Below are 22,994 nucleotides of genomic sequence, written 5' to 3' on the forward strand. Positions count from 1 at the left end.
TAAGGTTTTGCCTAAAGTGGCATCTAAAGCTGCTTCTAAAGAGTTACCTAAAGAAATTCAGACAGCAGTTAAAGAATCTGCTCAAGCTCTCCCTAAAGACAGCTCTAAAGTTGCACCTAAAGTTGCTCCAAAGCCCACTGCTAAAGAAGTAACAAAAGTGACATCGAAGGTAAATACTGCTGAGGCGAAAGTGACATCGAAGGTAAATGCTGCTGAGGCTACCAAAGTCACCCCCAAGGTGACACCAAAAGGTAGCCCAGCAGTGACTCCTAAAGAAAGTCCAAAAGAGTCACCTAAAGAGAGCCCTAAAATAACCCCAATTGAGAGTCCCATCTCAACCCCTAAAGAGTCACCTAAAGAGTCCCCTAAAGAATCCCCAAAAGTCATAGCTAAAGAACCACCACAAGTTTTATCTAATGAAGGTCTGAAAGTAACAGCAAAGGAGGTTACCAAAGAAACTTCCAAACCGGCCTCTAAAGAGGTCCCAAATGAGGTGCCGAAAGTAGCACCTATGGAGACTGGTAAAGTACCCAATAAAGAAGTTTCTAAGACTCCACCAAAAGAAGTCCAGAAGGTACCCACTAAGGAGAGTCCTGTGGGGGCACAAAAAGAGACCCCCAAAGTTACCCCTACAGAAGCCCCTAAAGTAGCACCTAAAGTAGCCACCAAGGAAACCCCTAAGGGAAACTCCCACACACTTCCTAAGGAAAAGTTCCCTGAACTGGATGTCAATCATAGCTTTCACCAAACCCAAAATAAGTCTTCAACCATGTATCGAAGCCAGAGTGAGATTAGAACAGAGAAAGTGGAGGAGGTTCCCAAGTCTTGGAGCAGTAGGCTCAGCATAGATCTCAGTGAGAAGTCCTTTGGTTTTGGTTTTGGCTCTACACTTCAGAGAGCTAAGTCAGCTCTCGAGGTTGTTTGGAAGACTGGCACACCGGGTGCCCCTGCTCCTCCAGAAGAGCCCACCAACCCCTCTTCCTCATTTATGGGACGTTTCCGCACCATGTCAACCTCTGGGGTAAATAGCTCCGGCCCTGCAGTGGACACAGATGTCAGCACAGAGCCTGTCTTCTCCAATGCAGAAGAAGAGAAAAAAGCTGCAGTGCCAGAATCTGTCGAACAACCTGTGGATAATGAAACCCACTATGTTGAGGTGATGGAGCAGGTACTAGCTAACTTGGAGAGCCGAACCAATACCAGTGAGACAGAGGAGACAGAAGAGGCAGATGAGGCTGCACAGGAGTGTGAGACTTCTCAGGACTATGATGTGTCCGATGACATTGAGGCCACACAAGACAATGACGCCTCTCAGGATTTTGAAGCCTCACAAGATTTTGAAGCCACGGAAGACTATGAGGCCCCTAAAGAGGCTTGTGTTCTTGAGTATGATTGCAGTTTGGATGAGCAGTATGATGGGGAATACAGTGAGGAATATGAAAACCAACTTACTGAAGACACTGCCGAATTTGACGCAATGGTTGAGTATGTAGATGTGGAGGAACCTGATGAGACTGAGGACAATGATATGACAGAGGAGATGGAGGAGGCTGATGAGGAGCTTGAGGAAGTTGCAGAGATAGTTGAGGAGGCTACTGAGGTTCTGGAAAAAGAGAAACAACAGCAAGAGGATGAAAACAAAAATGTTGCAGAGGAGAAGCCCCCAGAGGCTCCACCCAAGAAACGTGTTAGACCCACATTCAAGGAGGCAGCACTGAGGGCCTACAGGAAACAGATGGCTGAACTGGAACAGCAGATCCTGGCCGGGGGTATGACTCTTTATTTATTACTTTCTGTCACAGTATTGTGATTTTAAACTGTTCTACAAAGTTCTACAGCATGTGTCAGGAAGTACTGTGTCTCATGTAAACATGTAGAAATAACAGTCACTGTCAGAGTAAGTTGCCATCATATTAAGCAAGGACTTAACCCTCTTGACCCCAGTAGAATTTTAAAATCTTGGTGCAGTTCACTGAGTGAAAATGAGGTTTTTTCAGCTAAAAAATGATGATAACTTCAAGTTGTTTTAAAGGTGACATATCACCCTTTTTTCATCAATATATATTGGTCTAAGAGGTCCCCAAAACATGTCTTTAAAGTTTATGCTCAAAAAAACACTTTGAAATCAGATTTTGGCATGCCTGAAATGCCCTCTTCTTCAGTCCTCCTCAGAACACTCTGTTTTCCCTCTGACCACGCCTCCTCGGGAAGTGGATGTGCCTCGGCTGTCCAGCACGTTCATCTAATGTTTACATGTTGGCTGAATATACACGGCTGCTCAGAGATCACGTTACTTCATCCCCCTGAATCTGATCCAGAATCTGATCCTGACGGAGAGGCACCTGTAGCAGGACCTTTCTGAACGATTGGTCATAGATTCAGTGTTTCTTGTTGTTTTATTTATCAGTATGTAGACATGTGTCTTGGTACACAGCTATGGACATGTAGCTATGTGGCTATGCTAACTAGCACTAGCACTTATCCATGGTAAATAAAAATCATCCACTAGATCTTCAAATCTGCAGACGTGGGGAGTAAAACCAACCTTTGAGTTTAATAAGACAGCCTACAACTAGCATGCCTCCCTCCTAAGCTCCTTGTTACCACACATGTGTGCAGGTAATGAAAAACGGAGGGGGGATTCAGTATTATTTTATACAGTCTATGGACTGAACAAGCTCCGAGCTCTGACTCCGTGACAGACTGGATATTGTTGTTACGTAACAAAAACACGGAAGTCTGAAACGGCTCGTTTCACACACATTTACAGAAAGGTGTAGAAATCAAAACAGGGGCAGAATGGATTTTTTTCATTCTCGGGGGGTCTGTAGACATGCCAGGGACACATATTTCAGGTAGAGAACCATTAAAAAGTCCATTTTGCATGACATGTCACCTTTAATTTGAAAATGTAAAATGTCCCATTTTATTTGATGGATAATGTGTCAGTTAAGGCCAAGACTGAGTCAGTGTAATCAAAATAATTGCCAGTCAAAATGATAAAAGCACCAAATGTAGGTAATTTATTACCAATTTACTAATGTACCTACCTAATTCAGGGATGAACCAGTATTCTAGTCCATTTTTTATATGTCACTCCTCAAATATAGAACCACAAAAAAAAAAGTGTGACCAGGTATTTTATTTAAAGCTCCTGTGAGGAACTCTCTGATTGTGTTGATTTTGGCGCCCCCTGTAGACAGATCAGCTCCTCTAACAGCTGATTTATTTTTGCACGTGTGGGTGTTTTCTGAAAACAAAAACTCGTCCTAATAGTCACAGTGAAATGTTTCACTCACTGTGACTATTTGTTGTTAATTTAAAAAGGCTGTTTCTTAATTTCCTCATCTTACACCTACCCCCTCAGAGCGGTTGCAGGCATAAAAAAATAACAGTAAAGAAACTGTTTGTCTTGTCGCTGCAGATCTCATTTTGTTTTGTAGCTCATAAAGAGGCATCACTGTGAATTTCAGTCTGTTTCATAACCAGACAAAAACTCCTCACAGGAGCTTTAAGTGAGACAATAATAGCCTAAATAACATCACATTCACTTTCACCCAGGTAGATTTGAAAGGAATAACTGCATTGTGCCAAAAGTTATTTCATTATTTTTAATATACAGCTCAGGTGTGATCTACACGACGTATGAGTTGGCTTCCCGTGTAAAAAAAAAAAATCAGACCACACGATAAAAAATTGTGGGAGTTCATGTTGGGTATTTACACTGTATAACTAGAGAGCTAAAACCTCAAAAACATTGGTTGGTTCTCCTAATGCTTAACATTGAGTGGGACGACTGGGCTCTTTGTAGAAGTCTGAATCATACTGAACTTTTATTAATGTGGTAGAGATATGCCCAGACCTTGAACTTGATATGTGAAGAATGTTGAGTTTACAGAACTCTTAGACTTTGATCCACTTAAAAAAACGTCTCAGTGAATCCCACATGAATTTATAATTTATTTTATGTTTAAAACTGAAGAGAGGACTCTGTCTGAAGGTTGAAAGTAGTGTTACTTAAGCTTCGACTTTGTATTCGTATTCCCATGGCACTCTATTCTCCTGTAGTGGATTGTGGCTCAGTGATTAAGACTTTGAAACATGTCTTTTAAAAGTTTATCATGAAAATTGAAAACATCTTCAAAGTAACACTACGGCTGGCCTTCATAACTATCATCAATTCTCCCCAAAGAAACACGACTCCACTCCATAATTGGCTGTCATCCAGCAGCAGACAGTCAAAGCTAATGTGATTATAAAGTCTGTTCATATTGACTTATCGCCGGGGATGTTCTGTATGTCACTGATGTTTGCATTTCTGTGTTTTAAATGAAAGAGATTTCATTCCATACATGCAGCAGAAAACCATGCTAATGCCCTCATTTGTCTTTTTGATGTCACACATTTGCCTCAGTAAGGGAGTTGCCCTGAATCCAAATACTGGATAGCTGATGGGTGAAGGCTTAATTTGCTAAAAGAAAAACAGGATGTGATTTAAATTCTGCATCGGTATATGGTTGGGATTAATTCACTGAAGTAAACATGGAGTTCAACTAGAGTGAAAAAAGAGACCAGGGATTTTCCACTCTTACTTAAAATGAAAAAGTGTTTGACCTACATATGTACTGTAGCTGCAAATGTGGCACTCGCGGTGAGGTAGGTACTGTAGTTCAGGGAATACAGGCTACACCTGATGACTGAGAGGCTGTGTGACAAATGTGAGCACAAACCTTTCAGTGGGCATGTTTTCCTGCCTGCAGAGAATACATACAGCACTGTGACTATTAATTCCCTCAGTGTGTTATGGCTTTATTTGACCAGCTTTTTAAGACCAAGACACTGCAGCTAAAAACAGGGGGTATTGGTAGGCAAAATAGAAATTTACTGAGTTATTGAAATTATAACCATTTCACCATTGGAGTAAATATAGGATAAAATTACATTATTCCAAAACAAATGATTGTCCCTCTTTGTCTTCCCATTGAGAATAAAGGTATAATGGGATTAACTCTTTTGGATAACAGAATCCTAAAGGTCATTATGTGATTGTGTACTAAAAATTCTTGAACAAAAAATGGCCTATATTTTGCTTTTTTCAACACCCCCATTATGGAAGCAATCATTGTTGTTTAGGTGTGTTATATAAATGCTCAGCAGGACATTTTGAAGTTGTAAAAGAATCAGTACTCTCTAGTGGATAACTTGAGAAATGGCACCACAAATGTGAATCACCTCAAACCTAGAGGTATATTGACATGTGTGAACAAGAAAGAACTTGTTGTTTATTGACTGAGTTTCAGTATCTATTCTTGTACCTTTCTTTTGCAGGGTTAACAGGCGAAATGACTTAAGTGTCAATCTGACATTCTGACTCATTGACTGAGTAACTGACATCTAAATCATCTAAAGGTTGAGCTGTATGTAAGCTGAGGCCTGCAGTAGACTCTGGGCATATGACTCCCAATGTTAATATTCTTTACCAATTGATTGCTTTGACCTCTTTTCTTTACTCCCAAAGAAAATGTTAGAAGCTTGTCTTATAGTGTTGCTTTTGTATTGCTTGTTTTGAAAATAGTGAAATAGAAGTCCAGATTCTCACTTGCTAGGAGGGCAAGAGACAGGGGGAGACAAGACCAGCTGATGAATACAAACCTGGGGCAGGGATAATAGAGAAAAAGTATCAGATCCAGAAACTAATTCAAAACTTAGCAACTTTGTCTACTTATCCTACATATGAAATGATCAGCTGGGATATTTTAACATGAACTTCAGACATTTGATAACATGGACAGTGTGCTCAATTGAAAGAAAACTGCGACTGAAGTAAAGCTCCCTTATAAGTCACAAATCCCCTGCACTGGCTCTTATAGAGCATATAGAAATGGATTCAGGGTATGTAGATTTAAGATTTGGTACACTGCTAATAAGATGTAGCCATATTGTACTGACACAGATACTCTAACACCCCCCTTGTTCATCTCTCGCAGCTGATGCATGCTCATCATGCTCTGAAGCGTGCTGGCTGGTCTGTGTAGGAGCTGTGAAGGGAGTCTCAGCAGTACCGCCACTCCTGCCAGGCCTGTCTTCAACTGGCTACAGCAGCGTCTGTATTCAGATGCTAATTCACTCTCCCAAGGGCATTTTGTAACCAGGTCAGCCTTGCTTGGAATATTTATAGAGGTCTGCTGCTAGTGAAGTTTGCTGCTTGCTCCTGGGGGACACATGGAGGTAGACCCTCTTTATGCTTAGTGCGCCATTTCTCCAGAAAGTGTGAATATGAAAGTGTAGATACTAAGAACAGGGGGCCCGTTGTTGTTTTAGGTGATACCATCCACTTTAAGCCACCAACTGATTTGATACTGCTGTTTACATCAGTCAGATGTAAACAGTTCATGCTCAGTGCTATGAGAAGCTTACAGCAGTTTCAGGACTATGCTGTGATTGCTGTAATGACAAGTTCTCCTCACTGACATGCTTTTGTGTTTTCTCTAAACTTTCACTTTATAATAACTCAGATATCCTCGAGGCATAGATACGCCTTCATATGAGCAATCCAAATCTCACTGCTGAAGAACCAACAGGAGAATCTGCTTTTGGAAAAGGGTTGATAACCCATTTTACCCCAATTCTCTATTTCTGGTTAAATCCTATAGGGACTCTATTTCTGTGCTGTAATGAACCAAATAAACTCTCTGACATCAGCCTGCCACAGCCTCTAGTCATAGCTGAAAAAAAATGTGAGCCGAGGGGAACGGCATTTGTTTTCTTCCGTAGTAGGAAATGGTCTGGTTGGGTGGTATTGTTTGAGTCATCAGAGAGACAAGCAGTGAACCATTTAGCATCACAGGCACCAATGATGTAAACATCTCACTCTGAGTTTCCACATTACAGTACATCAAAGCTTGAAGGCCTGCAACCTCTAACAAAGCACGCCCCCTTCATCCCCCTTTTATCACAAATCTGTTATCCTGTGAATAATTTGTGAGATTATTTATGACCTTGCGTTCAATTGGCTCAAATACAAGATTGATTTATTTTTATCGCTATTTGTTTCACCTGCATCTGCTCAATTCCTTGCTCCCCAACTTAAGTTAATTAAATAAAAAATAGAAAATAGTATGACTCTCTTCAAGCAGTAGCCACCAAACTTGAACACAACCCTTTTTATAGATTTAAAGTCAACATAAAAATGTTGACAGAGTAATGAGTAAAGGATCAGTTTCCACTGTAATTTCCAGGTTGAATTACTCCACAACTAACACAGGAATAAATGAAGCTAAGCGTATGAAAAGCTCACTTTCAGTTTATAATAATTTCCAATTTGGCAACGCCTTACACAGACTTACGCTGATCTGTCGCTTGTGCTGGCTGTACAAGTACTCCACCTGTTGAGGGAGTTTAATATAAATGTAAAGTCACGCATTTCAACTTCAGAAACTATCAGTAGATATTATCTAGTACCAAGCAGGTAGGCTTGTGTTTCACCTTGTCTTGCCAAGAGTTGAGAGGGGTATTTTACTGCAAATGGCGAGGGAGGATGGAGAGATAATTTTAAAATTGTGGATGCTCCTGCAACTTTTAAATCTGACTTCTGAAAGCATTTTGGTTTCCCCTTGTCAAGAAATAAGAAAGGAGAAAAGGTCACAGACAAACAAATAGCAAATATGCAGACACTGCCAGGCTGCGGTGACCTACACATTGGGGAATATGAGTAATATGAGAGACCAGTTGGCAAATCTTCACCCCGAAAAGATTTGGGAGGATTGGAGGAAAAAAATCCAGCTAGGCCGAAAAAAAACAAAGGGCATTTAAAAGTTTTTGTTTATAAGAATCAACTGACTTATCTCAAAGTCCACCTTTTTTTCTTGATCTCTTACTCGCAATTGTTGACTTGACTTCATTTTTTTGCTCTTTAAAATGAATGCCTTGTCTAAGCGGTAGGTAGGCAGTAGGATTGAGAAGGTTAAATTGCATCCTTTTTATTTATATAAAGGGACTTTTTGGTAATTTGGTCCACCTCATACCCATCTCAATGTTCAATCACTGTTTAATAAGTAACATTTTTTTCCAAAGCATCATTTCTTGTTTAATATTGCAATAAATTAACAAAAATTATAATTTAACTTCTGTATTTGCAAGTGGTATATAATTGCCTCAATGCCTGGGTTTGGTCCAGAATGTGGTGTTTGTGGTTTCACTGTGAGGACAGACCTACAGCTGAAAGCTAGCATTAGCTGTTAATCGTTAATGTTTGCAAACCAACAGCAACTTGTTTGCATGTCCACATGTGTTAAATACCAAAGATGGGACATGTGGGTTGGGTGGGCTGTACAGTGGTTTGAAGGTACCTGTAATTAAACTTTGTAGAGTGACGTTGTAATGTAGTAATGTAGAGTTTAGTTACTGTTGTAGAGAATTGTTACTGGAGACTGTCTTGCAGTCCTAACATAGGCTGTTTTCAAAGCCGCCTTCTATACTAGCATTACCTACTGATTTGGTCAAAATTCAGTATGTAGTATGTAGTATGTGAAAAAGAGCAAAATCTGCAGTATGCCAAAACTCCCAGGATGTCTTGCGGTTTCGGGAAAATTTCTCTGTATGCATCGGACCAGTCTCCTTCGTGTACTAAAGCGCTAAAGTTACGCTTCTTCTCTTTATTCTATTTTGACGGTGGCCCTCCGTTTTTAGGTGCTGTATAAAATCATTAAATTCCATCTAAACCACCTCTTAACTTTTTAAATTACAAATGAATGCTAAGGAAGCCATTTTTTTGCGATCAGCTTGGTCTTTGTTAACTTCTGCTTTCCAAAACCAAAAATCTAGTGACATCTGGCTCGGTATGCTGCATAAAAGATCGAACAGAACAGTCATACTACAGACTAAATTCAAACGCAGTATGTAGTAGGCAGTACCTACTGCCTTCGTAGGTCGTATGTAGCAGGCCGTTTCGAAAACAGCCTTTGCTACTTAAAGAGGAGAAGACAAGCACAGGTGTTACTGATTACACTAATGACAGCCTTACTCCCAGGTGAATCAGTAGAAAGAAAGTTCTTAATTATGTTATAAATTACACCTGTGCTCTTTCTGTAATGATAGTTTAAAATTTTAACATTTAAAAAGTTCAGTTGTTTCAGCTATATGTTTATCCAATATAATCAATCCGCTAAATCAGTTTTAAGGCAATCCTGATCTGCCTACTGGGGGTTACAGCAGCCAAAAGATAGGCTCCTTTTTTATCAGATGTAGGCAACACAGATTTTGTTGAAATAAGGTAAATGTTGGTGGTAAACAAACTGTCTACTATCCTGGTCCCAAGGCAGAGATGAAAGTGTTGACTGTTGCACCTGAAGGTAATTTATTTTTCTGTAAGCATTGCTATTATTACCTCTTGCACTAAAGTTTGTCATGGGAAGCCTTTGTGTCTCCATTGAGACTTGAAACTTTGTGTGCGAGTTGGCACCCATGGGCTCTTCTGCTCTGGCAAGATTTGATCTGAGTGTATTGTGACTTGAACATTATGTCATGACAGACAGGCAAAGTTGACATGGTCACACTTGCGGTGGCCAGAAGTTGGCATGCGACTTCTTTTCATCAGGATGTGTTCCCTGTTAGGTCTGCAGCCTGTGCTCTATGCTGAGACCTTGCTTGCGCTGTGATCCAATGAGCTACAAGTCAACGAGTCAAATCTGCACAAACGTAGTCGTGTCAGCCTTAACCCTGTGTCACAAGTTTTCTCTGCTTCAATAGTCAAGAGACTCCAGTTCTGATCAACTCCATTCCTCTCTGCCACTCTGCAGAATAGATTTTACAAAAGGAGAAGCAAAACTTATCACAGCAGTAGAGGTTTGGTAAAGCTATAAATATTGTTATGGCACTGGTACTGCAAGTTTCAAGCCTGTATATGCAGACAGTAATGTAGAAGGATAATGAAACAGTGGGATGCTGCCCTACTCCTCTCCAGTGCTTTATAGAATAAGAAGATTAACACGGATAAGGGCATACATTGAAGAGAAATCATCAAATGTTTTTGATTCTTATAGACTTCTATGAATCCACACAGTTATACTTTTAACTTTTTTTCAAAAATGCAGACAATCACGTGCTGTACTTTGAGGATTTGTTCTAACCCCAGTGGTCTTTCTAGCATTCACACTTGAACCTTCAGACTAGGAATGGGGATTTTGACTTGCTGTCACAGGCTGTGCGCCTCTTCATTATCTTGATTTTCTCTGTTTTTCCTGAGCGCTGCTGAAATATCATCATACTCTCACACACTCAGCGTTTGGCTGTGGTCATGACCTACTTTTTCTTTCTGCATAATGGCTTAAAGATAGTAAAATCTGGGATCTGGTTGAAGTCTGTCATAACTGATGTGATGTGTAGATTGCTCTTCCGACCTGACTGTAAAAGAACATACTGTACATACACAAACACACACGACAGTATGTCTAAAACATCTCTGTGTAAATCCTCTACATATACATATAGCAACACATGTTCCTGTGTGTTGGGGCAAAGGTCAGTCCAAGTTATACGGTCAGCCATGTGCAGGCTTTTCTGCTCCAGTAAGTTCTGATATATATGCAGTGTGACCATGTGTGCTGGCGATGAAAAGCAGGATTTTCTATGGTGCTTCATATCTCAGCACATAGCCTACAGTGTACAGTAAAAGTAACGCACACTAACACACACAAAGATTTCCTCCCAATCAATTACAGTTTGTCCCAAAGATATACAGCACCTGTGATATTAATTTGGTGTCACATTGTGGCCTGTGTTTTTGGTCTTACTTCATCCAGCGGCTGACTTGCTGTTGGAGGAGATGACTCAATCTAATATAGTTGTGCTGAGCTGAGCGCTGTCCATGGTACCTGCTTCCAGCTTAGCTCCTCTATGAGTGCTGTGGCTCTGTGTGGATGCAGCTTTTACTGTGACATTAACCAATGATAGATGTCTTAAAACTAGCTGAAAGGAAATGTGGTCTTTACAAAGAAAACCACCATTAATAATTTCCAAACCCTTCATTTTTTTCAGTGAGGCTGCAATGCATCTAAATTCACCACTATGCACCATGTCTGTTGTTATCAGTGTAATAATGACAACAGTTGCACTTATGGTGAACACTCATGGTGCATCCAGCACTCTGGGGGATAACTTTCGACAAATACTCTGCACTGTGTTGTCAATGAAAGTGATATTGATACATCAAAGCTGGGGTTGGTAGTCAGATTTAGATACACTTTTTGTTATACTGGTTAGAATTATCTTCATGTCCCGATGGCAATCAATACATAATGTGTTCTTAAAAAAGAGCGGGAAAAAAAGCCGCTATCTACAGCCGAGGTGAACCTGGGAAAACACCAACCAATCCCTGCCATCAGGAGCCAAATTATGAAACCAATCAAATCCCGTCCTGCCGTTCTGCCCGCCTCCTGCGCGTACATTTCATGTTTGTTTGTGTTTTTAACTTTCACTATGATAATGTTTTGGGGTTTTCTTAACGCTAAGTGAGATATGAGTTGAAGTAGTGCAAAACACAAACCATGTGCTGAGGACCGGTTTTGAATCAGTTACGATCATATGGTCGTGAATCAGCGGCGCTCATGTATTTGAGCGGGGGAGTCATTTTGAAAAAGCTCTGAGGGGAGGGGGGGAGGGGTTAGACGGAGTCCTGAGGAAATGCTACTTTCAAATTCATGCTAGTTTTCTGTGACTACCAACCCCAGCTTTAATGGTTTTCAGTTAATTTAATGGATGATTTTTTTTCGTGTCAGTGTTCATGTAATGAACGAAATTGAACAGATACTTTGAAAAATGCAGAGAGGTGAATTTGCTGAAGCCTTACACTGCATTAGTGATGCAGTAACTGCGTGTCAACAACACAAAGTCATGTCATTTTAATCACAGCAGCAATTTGATCTTTCTCTTGTAAACAGCTGTTTTTTGTTTGTAGCACATTAGATCATGATTATGCTGCCATTCATCACCCATGGATCAATAGCACAGTAATTACACCTCTGCAGTCTTGCTTATTTAAAGGGCCTGCCCTCTCGCAGTTTGTCTCTAAAATGGCAATATGATACCCACTGCTTATGCTTACCTAATGTGCCATGTCTCCATGGCTGTGAGTGTGAACTCAGGTAATATAATCTGTCAAAGCCCCAATTTTTCAACTTGTGCTGCATTGATTTAGAATAAACACGCAAAGAATTCAGCTCACATGTCAACCTTCAGCTGAGAGCCTCCTGTTGTGTAACAGCTTTTTCTATTGGTTCAACTTTATGTGGTAGCCATTCTCCCTGAGGCACATGTTGACTCTGTCTACATTCCTGCATGAATCGTTTTGTAAAACAGAATTGTGTCACCAGGCAGTTGTAGTAGATAAGTGTCCTTAACAAGTGTGTGTTTTGTAGTAAGCTGCTCTTTTCTAACTGTCCACCTCCCTGTCACTTTCTCCTTTCAGACAGCAGTGCTTTGGATACACAGGTTTAAAGTCATTGTTTGTCATCAACCGTGTGGACGTTTGTGATTCCTTTGCACGTGCATGTGTTTGTGTACATGTCAGTCAACAAATCTTGTGTGATGTGGTGTTTACCTGGGTGTATTTGTGAGTGTGTGTGTGTGTGTTTGTTTTTCTGCAGATAATTGGAGTGATATCTAGTGGTATGAAAGAGAATACAGCATGTGCCTCTGAGCAATTTTGCTGTCACTTTGTGCTGGTTACCCTTCTATTCCTCTCTTTTAAGAAAATGATTTGTTTTTCAAACTGGACATTTTGGTTAGTGAGGAGGGAGCGTTACACAATAAGCAAATCTGGCCCGAAGCCCCAAAAGCGGCAAACTGAGTCTTGAGCTCACAAATTACATTGATGTGGAATAATTTGGTCTTTGCCTGTGGTGCTTCCCTCCCTTCTCCTCCTCTCCTATCATTTATCTTATCCTGAAATGACCTCTAGATATACATTTTTTTCAAGAGTTAATTTCTTAATTCTTTACATTTCTTCAGTTTTATTTTTGCTGCCGTTTGCTTTGTTTTAGTAGTGTGAATGGACCTTATTTTCTTGTTTCACATGTTGTGTTTCTTCTCTCTGCAGCCTCGCAGTGTTTTGGATCCCAAATTGCTCGGCTTGCTGGAGACTGGAGGGTGAGTGGTGGCTCACTTTCTGATCTGATCAGTTCACAATTACACAAATCAGAGCTGCTCTGCTGTGTTGTACCCCCATGGTGAGGCACATGAAGCAGAAATGTTACTGATTATTTGGCATGCAGCCCTAATTAAAGTATGATAATCTCTGTTTGTGACAAATTCTAGGATCTTAAAAGTGGCTGATTGAAGAATTTTTTCTTCAAGATGAATTACTTATTCAGAAATGTTTAAGTATAGTTATGATAGAATGTCTATATAAGAGATAGATGGACTATTGCCATTGGATATTGTAATAGTAAAATTAGCTAATAATGATATTTGGCCTCTGTAGCCTATGCACAGGCTGCAAATATGCAGCCATCTGTGGCATGCATTGTGCATAAATGCAGCTAGAGCCAAGGGGCACGCGGGTGAGGCAAGGGCCAGCACAGCTCGTCACGTTGTGTATCTTTAGGGTCATACCACTGATGTCGCTGAGAGGGCTGACAGAAAAGCTTGAGGACCTTTATCTGTGTGGAAGCACTGGAGCCTTGATGTCATGTTGAGGTCATTAGAGAGGCTGTGATTGACAGCTGAGGTGATGCCACTGAGAGCCTCACGGGAAAGGAGCAAGACTGGTGGGAGAGCAGTGAGGGGGCTGTGGCGTTCACACAAGGGAGTTGGAGGATAGAGAGAGCAAGAAAAACGGGAACTGAAGTATTATAGAGACTGAGAAAAACTCATCTGAAAGAGTTCAGAGGCATGGAGTCAGCTGTTTTTAGAGATTTTGCTGCAGTGGGCATTCACTGCTCAATTAATCTCATGTCCTGCACTCAAAGTATGTGATATATATTCACTGATAGCTGTAATATGTATCAATGAAAGGCTTTACCGCACTAATGCCCTGCTAAAATGTAGATGGCATGGAAGAGAGGGAGTGTACGGGAACAGCAGAGGATGAGAGGGATTACATGCAGCCTCAGTGCAGGTGGTCGGCACCATGCGAAGTGAAGAAGGAGGGGTGAGACAGGTTAGGTAGGAGGCATGATCCATGATGTTACCAGGCTGTATAAATCAAGCCCCCCTCCCTCCTCTTTCACAATAGTAATGTCTCCCCCAGCATGGCATTATTATGATATTAATACACCTTAAATCTGTCTGCTTCTCCAGGGCTGGCAGTATTCTTTATGGTATTGACAGCATGCCAGATTTACGCCGCAAGAGGACAGTGCCTCTTGTCCGAGACCTGGTGAGTCATCTGCCTCAGCAAGGTTATGTTTGATTTATGTCAAATGTATCTGAGTGACCCCCCATTATAACACAGTGGTGGAATCCTGCTCCATGTGGGGATGACTCTCTGCTGCAGACAATAATAACTTTACAGGGAACCTGATAAAATGTGATAGCACTTTAGAGTAACAGCGTGATTTTTTTTGTATCATTATATAACATCCTCAGGTTGATAATAGCCTTAATATTCTTTTAGTGGCAGTCTCTAAAACAATAACGCTTGTTAAAACAAAACTCCACCCAGATTGATGGTCTCAATTATAGGTTTGTTATGGTACAGGATTTCCTCACATATGTGGACCTGCTGTGTACTTCCATAGTAAAGTAGCTTGAGAAGATATTTTGCATAAAACTTATATTGTGATAAAAACAAAGCCAGTGAGGAGCTGATTGGTGATAAAAGCAACCACTCTAAACTCTGGCTATTTGCTGTAGAGCACTGCCTTTCGGGGAAGCTAAATGTAGCCTTAGCCATTACTCCTTGGCTTGATTAATTAGCCTAGAGAGGGCGTTTAAGACGTTGCATCACGGTGATGCTCCCCCATTTGTTTTTTTATTGCAACATAATGTGTCATAACATATCCCACAGAGAGGCCTGTTTCACTACAGTCCACTTTAGCACTGTGCCACATGGTTAGTCTCAGAGAAGGACAACAGGCTGTGGTGATGCCAGTCGTATTCATGTCTGTTTATAACTGTTTGTCCATTATGTGCTGCTCAGTCTTTGTCTGTCTTGTTCTATGTTTGTCTCTCATCCTCATGTACTTTAGTTAAAATGAAGAAAGTATATAAAAATTATTAATTATTATTCTTGCATTAAGTAATTATAAAACAACCCGTTAAGTATTTAAAGATTGTACTCTTTAAAGAGTAAGTTTCTTGTAAAATAACATGTAGCTTGATGTCATGCACATAGATGGTGATGAATGTTTATATCACAGTGAACAACATGAGTTGATGCTGTATTTGTCCATATCTCTCATGAAATTAATAACCAACAATGTCTTGGTAAGTATGGGTTGTCGTTTTTTATTTGTAATATTTTTCTTTTGGGATTTTGGGTGTATATTTACCATTCCTACATAGACCCATAACAGCTATGGGTGATATTTTTCAGTGGGTTGTCAGATTTCAGCCTTGCCGGTGCTTGGCCATTTTTTCTTCCTTTTGTTCTTTTTTCTTTTGTTGTTGCTCGGCAGGTGTCAAAAAAAAAGTTGTATTAAACTTGAAAATTTGACAACTCAACCCAAAAATATATCAGAGAGACTTCATTGACTTCTGATTTAATTGTATGAGGCTTTTAAATCATGTAAAAGTGACAATGAGCAAGCCTTTTACACGTGGGATGAAGTCAGTAGTCAGCAAAACAATTGGTACCCTTTCATGCCTCTCCTTTGTCAATGTCCCCCATGTGCTGTGTGATTGCTTCAGGGCAGCAGCAGCGTTTAATTGGAAAGGACAGCAGGGTTCCCCCAACACATGGCGGGATGCAAAAACATAAACAAACAACAACAAAAAAAAAGAAAGTTGAAAATGGCTTCACGAAGCATTGAAAGCTGTCTTTGTAGCTGATCAGATAACATCAGGACACAGGGTCGGATTGTATTGCCCGTAGCAACCTCAGCAGTGCCGGTGCATGTTGATAAACTTACATCAACACTCACAGTTCATGTAGAGGTCATGTCCCCCTCCTACATCCTCCATGGCTTCCATGGATCTTTACCATGGCTGGGCTGAACAGACAGGAGGGTGGTGGTAAAGACTGATCCAATATTGTCAGCTGTCCATGTCTGCATTCCTCTGTTATGTAACTCCCTCCAGTCTGGGATAAGTGTCTATCAATCTCTTGTCACCCAAACTCTATGATATTAATGTGTCAGCTATTTAACATAATTGTGTGTATCCGTTGTGTGTATGTGTTATCAGTGTTTGTGAGAGTGTCTTCTGTGGGCGTGTCCTGTTAAATGTCCAAGTAAGTTTTTGACTGTCTGAGCAGATGTGTTTTTACTTTTAAGTGTGTGTGTGTGTGTGTGTGTGTGTGTGTGTGTGTGTGTGTGTGTGTGTGTGTGTGTGTGTGTGTGTGTGTGTGTGTGTGTGTGTGTGTGTGTGTGTGTGTGTGTGTGCGCGTGTGTGTGTGTGTGTGTGTGTGTGTTTGTGTGTTTGTGAGGGGGAGAGTTGGTGGTTGGTGTTGTGCAGTACAGCTGGCTTCACCCATACGTGAGTGTGTGTGCGTGTGTCTTGTGTTTCTCTGTTTGTGTCAAACCAATGTGCAGAGCAGACAGCAGAAAATATGATCAAAGCTTCATCCAACAGAGAACTGTATATAAATGCCAAGCATGACTGCAGTTTAGCAACTTCCAGTGCATGAGTGGATAAAGAACCATGCAACGGCTGTATAATCTCTCTTGATGAATAGTCGAATCTTTCTAGAGCTCTCTGCCCAAACCAGCAGTCCTGCATGGCAGTTGAGACACCTATGCGCTCAGTATGGATAATACATATAATACCTCTGCTGTTTGTGCTTTCAGCATTCACCCTCCTACTCCTCTTCTAATTCAATCTCTTTATTTATTTCATTCTCTATTCATGACCTCCTGGGATCACAGGCTTTGGTAAGCTTACTTTCCGTCTGCACTTGTTCACGAGTTAAGAGCAACAGATGAATGCTCTGTCTTCAGACACATCCATCACAGAAACTTAATAGTCTTGTTTTTGTTTTGATGTATTGCTTTATTGTTATTGAGCTGATGTCTCTTTGCAAGTGGGATTACACAGGCAGTTCCTCTGTACCCTTTCACAAGCAGTTTAACTCTATATAGTTGTGTGTTCTACATCCCACTGTGTAAATCCACGGAGATGCTGCATGAAACTGCACACAGGTAAAATGGATTGGTGGATTTATCTCTTTCTTTTATCTCATATCTCTCTGTTTCTTCCTCTCTCAGACCCTCACTGCTCGAAAGGCAGGCATCTCGTTCGCTCTGGTGAACCGGTCCACCCTGAATAATGAGGACCTGGTGAGTACTAACGTGCTTGCAATGCTTGCATGGAAAATCATTGCCTGTTTATTGTGGAGTCTTAGAGGGTAATGGTGGGTTCTGCAGGGACATGAGATGCTGTATCCATGTTCTCATTATTTTTTAGGGCGGTGTTTGGAGAGCAGGGTGCTGGGACTGAATTTTATAGCTCTGCTCTTTGCTGCAGCCATTGTACTACAGGGCCCAGGAACTTTTTGCAAGGAACACTGGGTTCCAAAAAGGAAAATGAGATGAATCGGATTAGTAACTGGCCCCTTTTTGGAAAATGTACATTAAGCATGCCATCAGCTGTCGGTCTCCATCAGATCATTTGGCAGACTTCAGAAGTTAAAAAATAACCCCATCATTTCATTTAGACAATGCCCTACGATTAATAAGAGGCTCCTTGCATCAAGGAAGACTGAGCTTTAGAGAAAGGACAGGAAGTCTGAGCTGACAGTGTGAGACACTTTCGTGTTGACCTCCAAAGCTCTCTCCGCATTAATTGATTGCAATTCTTCTCTCCCAGAGGGGAGGCAGCGTTACAGGAGGCACACAGCAGAAGAAAGCAGTTTCCCAGCAAGACAAACACACAGACAATTTCATATCCGCGGATGTGAAAAAGGACTGCTTAAGCCTTTGAGATTACCGGATTGAGATTTTCTCCATACATTGTGCACAAATATTTCATCCAAACAAAAGCCATGCAATCAAACACTGATTTGTGAACATGATTGTGTCACTTATCTTTTGCACATGCTCGACTATGTCCTCACGATCCTCATGACAAGTTGCCCTGAAGCGACATGGTGTTGATTGCTGATTTATAGCTACGGGGTTGATGAAAGGGGCTTTAGAGATGAACAGCTCATGTTCTCGATAAAGCAGTGATGACGTGAGGGATGCAGTGTGTTGATCGTAGTGCAGAGGGAACAGATTATTTGGTAAATTTGGAGATTGCACCACAGTGGTAAGTAAGGCGTTTAACTTTAGGAATCATTGTCCAATGCTGTGAATTGGATGAATGGGGAAGACTTCAGCAATTGGTTGTCTAGGGTAGCTCGATCTGAGCAAAGCCGCAGATTGCTCGGTCTTTGTAAGTAGGACAAGCAGATGTCAGAGTTTTATCTGCTGCATTAAGTTCAGGAGAGTGCCTTCCTGTGAGGACTGCGGGAGTACTCAGTAAACGACCATATGCTGTTAAAGACTAAGGAGTAGTTGGGGGAAGACAGAAGGAAGGAAGAGGTAAAAGAAGGGTGAGAAAAGAAGGGAGTTTTTGAGAGGATCAGTGCTTAGAGTGACTTGCCATCACAAGCTGGAGCTCTGATCAGGCAGAATGTTGCCCACCCAGCTCTCTGCTCTGCCCCGGAGAGATGTCTAAACCTATGACGAGTGCTTCCTCCCTCCTCCGTCTTATTGTCTCATCTCTGCTTCAGCTCTTCCCTTTTTACCCTCCACGTATAACTCTACTAATTTGACTGAAGTTTCTCACTCTCTGACGTATGGAAGTCTCTTGATGATATCGCCTTTCTGCGTCATGTTTCCCATGCATCTGCTTTTTAGAGCAGAAAGGAACATTATGTGTGGGCCGGCTAACAGCCCGCGTGTCTGCTCAATGTTCGGAGCTGCATGTGATTTAAGCACAAGGGCCTTTTAACAGTGACTGTCAACATAAAACAGGACTGTGCCTACCTGCTCTGACAAAAAAAGGGACCAACGGAGAAGGGAGCCATGATCTGATACGGGTCAGGGAGTACCTGAAAATAAGATGTGATGCACTGCTTAAAGTCAGCTCATTTATCGTCACGCAGCTTTTTTGCAAGAAAACTGAACTTTGATTAAAAACCAGATCATTCTGGGTATTTATTTCTCTCTTGGCCAGCAGAAGTATGAACTGAAATACATGAAATAGTCGATTTTTAAGCCTGGATTTAGTGGTTTGCAAATACAGCACTTCTTGTTGAGACCAAGATGGAACGATAGTTAAAGCTAAAGATTAGCGGTGTAGAAAGCTGGAGCAGGATGAGAAAGAAGGCTGTGTCAGTCTGGTATAGTTGACAAGGACAATAGGTGGGGAAATTGGAAGGGAGCAGTGAAAAGGGGGAGGAAAGATTAGATTCTTCTCCATCATGTCGCTCTCAGGCTAGGGCTGCAGCTGTCAATCAATGCTAGCAGCTTCTTGCACGAATTATCAGGGTTACCTCCCGGTGTAACACAAGCCTCACACATACAGCCCTCTTCCCACAGCTGCTGCACAGTGTGACATGCAGTGTCAGGACAGAGAGTGAGGAGACTCAGAGGGAAGGAGGGAAATTTGAAATGGACAGTATCAATTAAAAAGATGGATTGCAAAACATCACTCATGCAACGCTCAGGGAATATTAATGCAGAGTAAATTTTTTATACACAGAAGGTGTTCAGAACTATTTGAAAGTTGGCTGTGGTCCAAAACACAGATTTTAATCTTCCATAATCAAGAGATTGAGAGTTCTCTTGTATTTCCCACGCTCAGATCTATTTTGGCTCACTCATCTTCAGGCAGTTTCAGTTTTGGACACCTCTATCATATTTGGTGAGGAGCAAGCCCCACTCTAGCTTGTGTGTAAGTTGCAAATAAATCTGTGACATCTGCTTCATCACATTGCTCCAAGATTAAACGGGAAATCTCCCTGTCTCCCTCTGTGTTTCATTAAAGGTCCTCCAGGGTTCAGCAGCCTCTCCGTTGCATCAGCAAAGTCTCACAATGTTATGGTCCTGTCATCTGGTGTCATTTAATCATCTCCGCCAGCGTATGTGTGTGCCTTGGAGGATGTGTCTGTTTGTGTGGTACAGTGAGCATTGCAGCAGTCTTTGTGGGGAAAGTGCAGAGCCACTGTTCAGGTGTTAAAGCACATTGTCAACAGGGGGACTGAGAGCAGAGGGTGGGGTGGAGTGGGGTGGAAGAGAATGGCTGGGGAGGGGAGCGCGGTAGAAGTGGAGACCAAGTACCTCTTGAAGATTTATTTAACCGCAATACATCTCCTTCTCTTTCTCTGTCACTTTCTCTCTCGCTGGCTCGCTCTCTCTCAATCTGGATAATGCTCACTTTTAAAAACCTTATTTACAGCATCCATTGATTCTGCCTTCAAGAATTGGCAAGTCACGGCCCGTTTTCCGGTCCTTGTGGATGGCAGGGCGGCTGCACTAAAGCATTCAATTTGAAGAGGCTTCTGTTACACAGCAATCAGTCTAGACAGGCCACTAGTAGACCTTAGTATTTGGTCTGAAGGAGCTTTAGTCAGTAAACCACTCAATTCAAACAAAGCATGTGGCCTAGAGATGCAGTTAATCTTAAGCAGATAAGATGTAAGAGTGATTTTCACTCATATGACTGTCCTCTCCATCCATAAGGCAAACAACAAAGGATCCTCCTACAAGTTAACATAAACAGTGGAGCACCTTTGTGCAAAGAAAAAGCTAAAATATGCTGAAGGACTGATGAATTTTAGCTGCAGTATGGCAATGTTATATAATGCTGTAATGCAAGTGTGCTGTAAATTCCATCTCACTCCAACTGAATATCAGTTTATATTAAGCCCTCTGAAGCTGTTTCTGGTAAACTTTTAAACTTTGACTAAAACTTTATGTTATGGTATCAGGCTATCGTGGTCCCTCAGCAGGTGCTGAGTTTTTTATTAACTTTTGAAGTTGTTATTAAATCTTATTTTCACGACCATATAGCGCCATGAGAGTTTAACAACATCTGCAGCCCCTCTGTTTTTCACAGCCTCATATTTTTTCCATCAATTGCTTCATACCGTATTATTACCTTCACTCTCTCAAAGCCTCCTCTGTCTTTTCAGAAATCGCACGTCTTCAAGAAGACTCTCCAGGCCTTGATCTACCCAATATCATCCACAACACCCCATAACTTTGAGGTGTGGACGGCGACGGCTCCCACCTACTGCCATGAGTGTGAGGGGCTGCTGTGGGGCATCGCCCGCCAGGGAATGCGTTGCTCTGAGTGTGGCGTCAAATGCCACGAGAAGTGCCAGGACCTGCTTAATGCAGATTGTTTACAAAGTAAGAAAGCATCCTGACACATCCTTGGTATACATGTTTCATGTTGTAGGGGCAAGTTATATTATGTATCAATAAACTGATTAAAAAAGACTGATAAATCTATTTTATTTAAAATCTATTTCTTCAATCATTGTTTACATCAGGATCAATAGTGATCGGTGGTAGTGTTGCACTTAATCTTTTCTGTTTGTTTTTGTTTCTTTGGTTTCTTTATTGACAGAAGTGTAGGATATTTAATTCTTAGGGGGGGTTTGGGATACTTGTCTATAGTACCTTTATTAGCTGTATTGTATTAGCTGCAGGGGATGCCGGTCAGCTTGACCCCTTTATTGAGAAGCCAGCCAGGGAACCGGAAGGGAAGCTAGGCTATCAACCACTACAGACAGCAGGGCCAGGTCTACCACTTGAAGTTAATTTGAACGAACTTCAATAGAAGCACTTATGCGACATACGTGTTCCTACGCCTGACACGCACTGATCAGCTGATTGGTCTATGGGGTACAAGTCATTCATGAGTTGTGAATTTTGAAATGTTTGCATCATATTTTGGTGTCACTTTAAGCATTATTTTCACAAGATTACCCGGCGGATACAGGAATGGCTGTAAAGTTCGTTATTGCAGCTCAGTCTTCCCTTCAACAGCTAACAGTGTATTCTGAATGGGTAAATATATTGTGTGTGGACCATGGATTATTTTGCTTATTTTACTATGCAACAAAAGAAAAAAAAAAGAACTGAACACTTACCTTGACGACGCACTTTCATTTGCCTTTCCAGTTTTCTGCTTTAAGTCCTGAATATTTAAGAAAGTCGGTAACAGACTTCGGCCCCCCAGGGGGTCCCGACCCCCACTTTGGGAACCCCTGCAGTACGACAGTGGACTCTGGTTGGTTTGCGTTGCAGGCTGCAGCCCTGCTGGTATAGTTCGATTCCCAAAGGTCCAGAGATCCAGAGGTACTGATGTTACCAAGTCTCACTCGTGAAAGCAAGTATTTTTCTCAGTTCGTGGACATCAGCTCGCAGTTTTAAACACACCTGCGCCATCAGGTAGCGTGGGATCTCTCCTGCTCGCGTTAGCACAGATTTCTTCCCTCTTTCCTGTGGTGCATTGATTCACGTTTTTTGTATGTAATCTCCGGTTCGTACAGGTGTTCACGTGTGTCCACGGTAAACGTCATGTCATCGGCTCTGTTAGAATCCCTCATTATTTACTTTGGTTGTATTTTTGCGTCTTTGAAGCCTGCAGGCCTAAACAGCTGATCAGTGCGCTGCAGGCGGAAGAGCATGTCGGTGTTATGTCCAGAAATAGTGCGAAAATCAATGGGCTCTCTGATGGCAAAGTGACAGGCTGGAAAAATCCTAAATACAGCGTCAACTCAGATCTCAGCGCTTGGGTCAGAGTCTCAAAAAAATGTTAAATTACGTGGCAGATTTAGCCCTGTCTGAAGAAATCTGTAGCCTAGCTCAAGTACTGGTTTGCCTGGCAGTGTCTCTTTAAAG

The 22,994-nt window shown here is 41.5% G+C and overlaps 1 protein-coding gene across 1 annotated transcript in view; it reads left to right on the plus strand.

The window, feature by feature from the left end:
* Nucleotides 1-678: 678 nt before the first annotated feature.
* LOC117810766 (protein unc-13 homolog C-like) overlaps nt 679-22,994 on the plus strand; it is a 111,864-nt gene continuing 89,548 nt past the window's right edge. The window contains exons 1-6 of the mRNA XM_034680721.1: nt 679-1,769; nt 12,464-12,486; nt 13,094-13,143; nt 14,296-14,374; nt 17,361-17,432; nt 21,275-21,494. Of these exons, the coding sequence (XP_034536612.1) occupies nt 770-1,769; nt 12,464-12,486; nt 13,094-13,143; nt 14,296-14,374; nt 17,361-17,432; nt 21,275-21,494 (1,444 nt within the window). The 5' untranslated portion in view covers nt 679-769. The remainder of the gene's footprint in view (nt 1,770-12,463; nt 12,487-13,093; nt 13,144-14,295; nt 14,375-17,360; nt 17,433-21,274; nt 21,495-22,994) is intronic.

The sequence above is a fragment of the Notolabrus celidotus genome, chromosome 3, assembly GCF_009762535.1.
Source record: "Notolabrus celidotus isolate fNotCel1 chromosome 3, fNotCel1.pri, whole genome shotgun sequence".
NCBI classification, from domain to species: domain Eukaryota; kingdom Metazoa; phylum Chordata; class Actinopteri; order Labriformes; family Labridae; genus Notolabrus; species Notolabrus celidotus.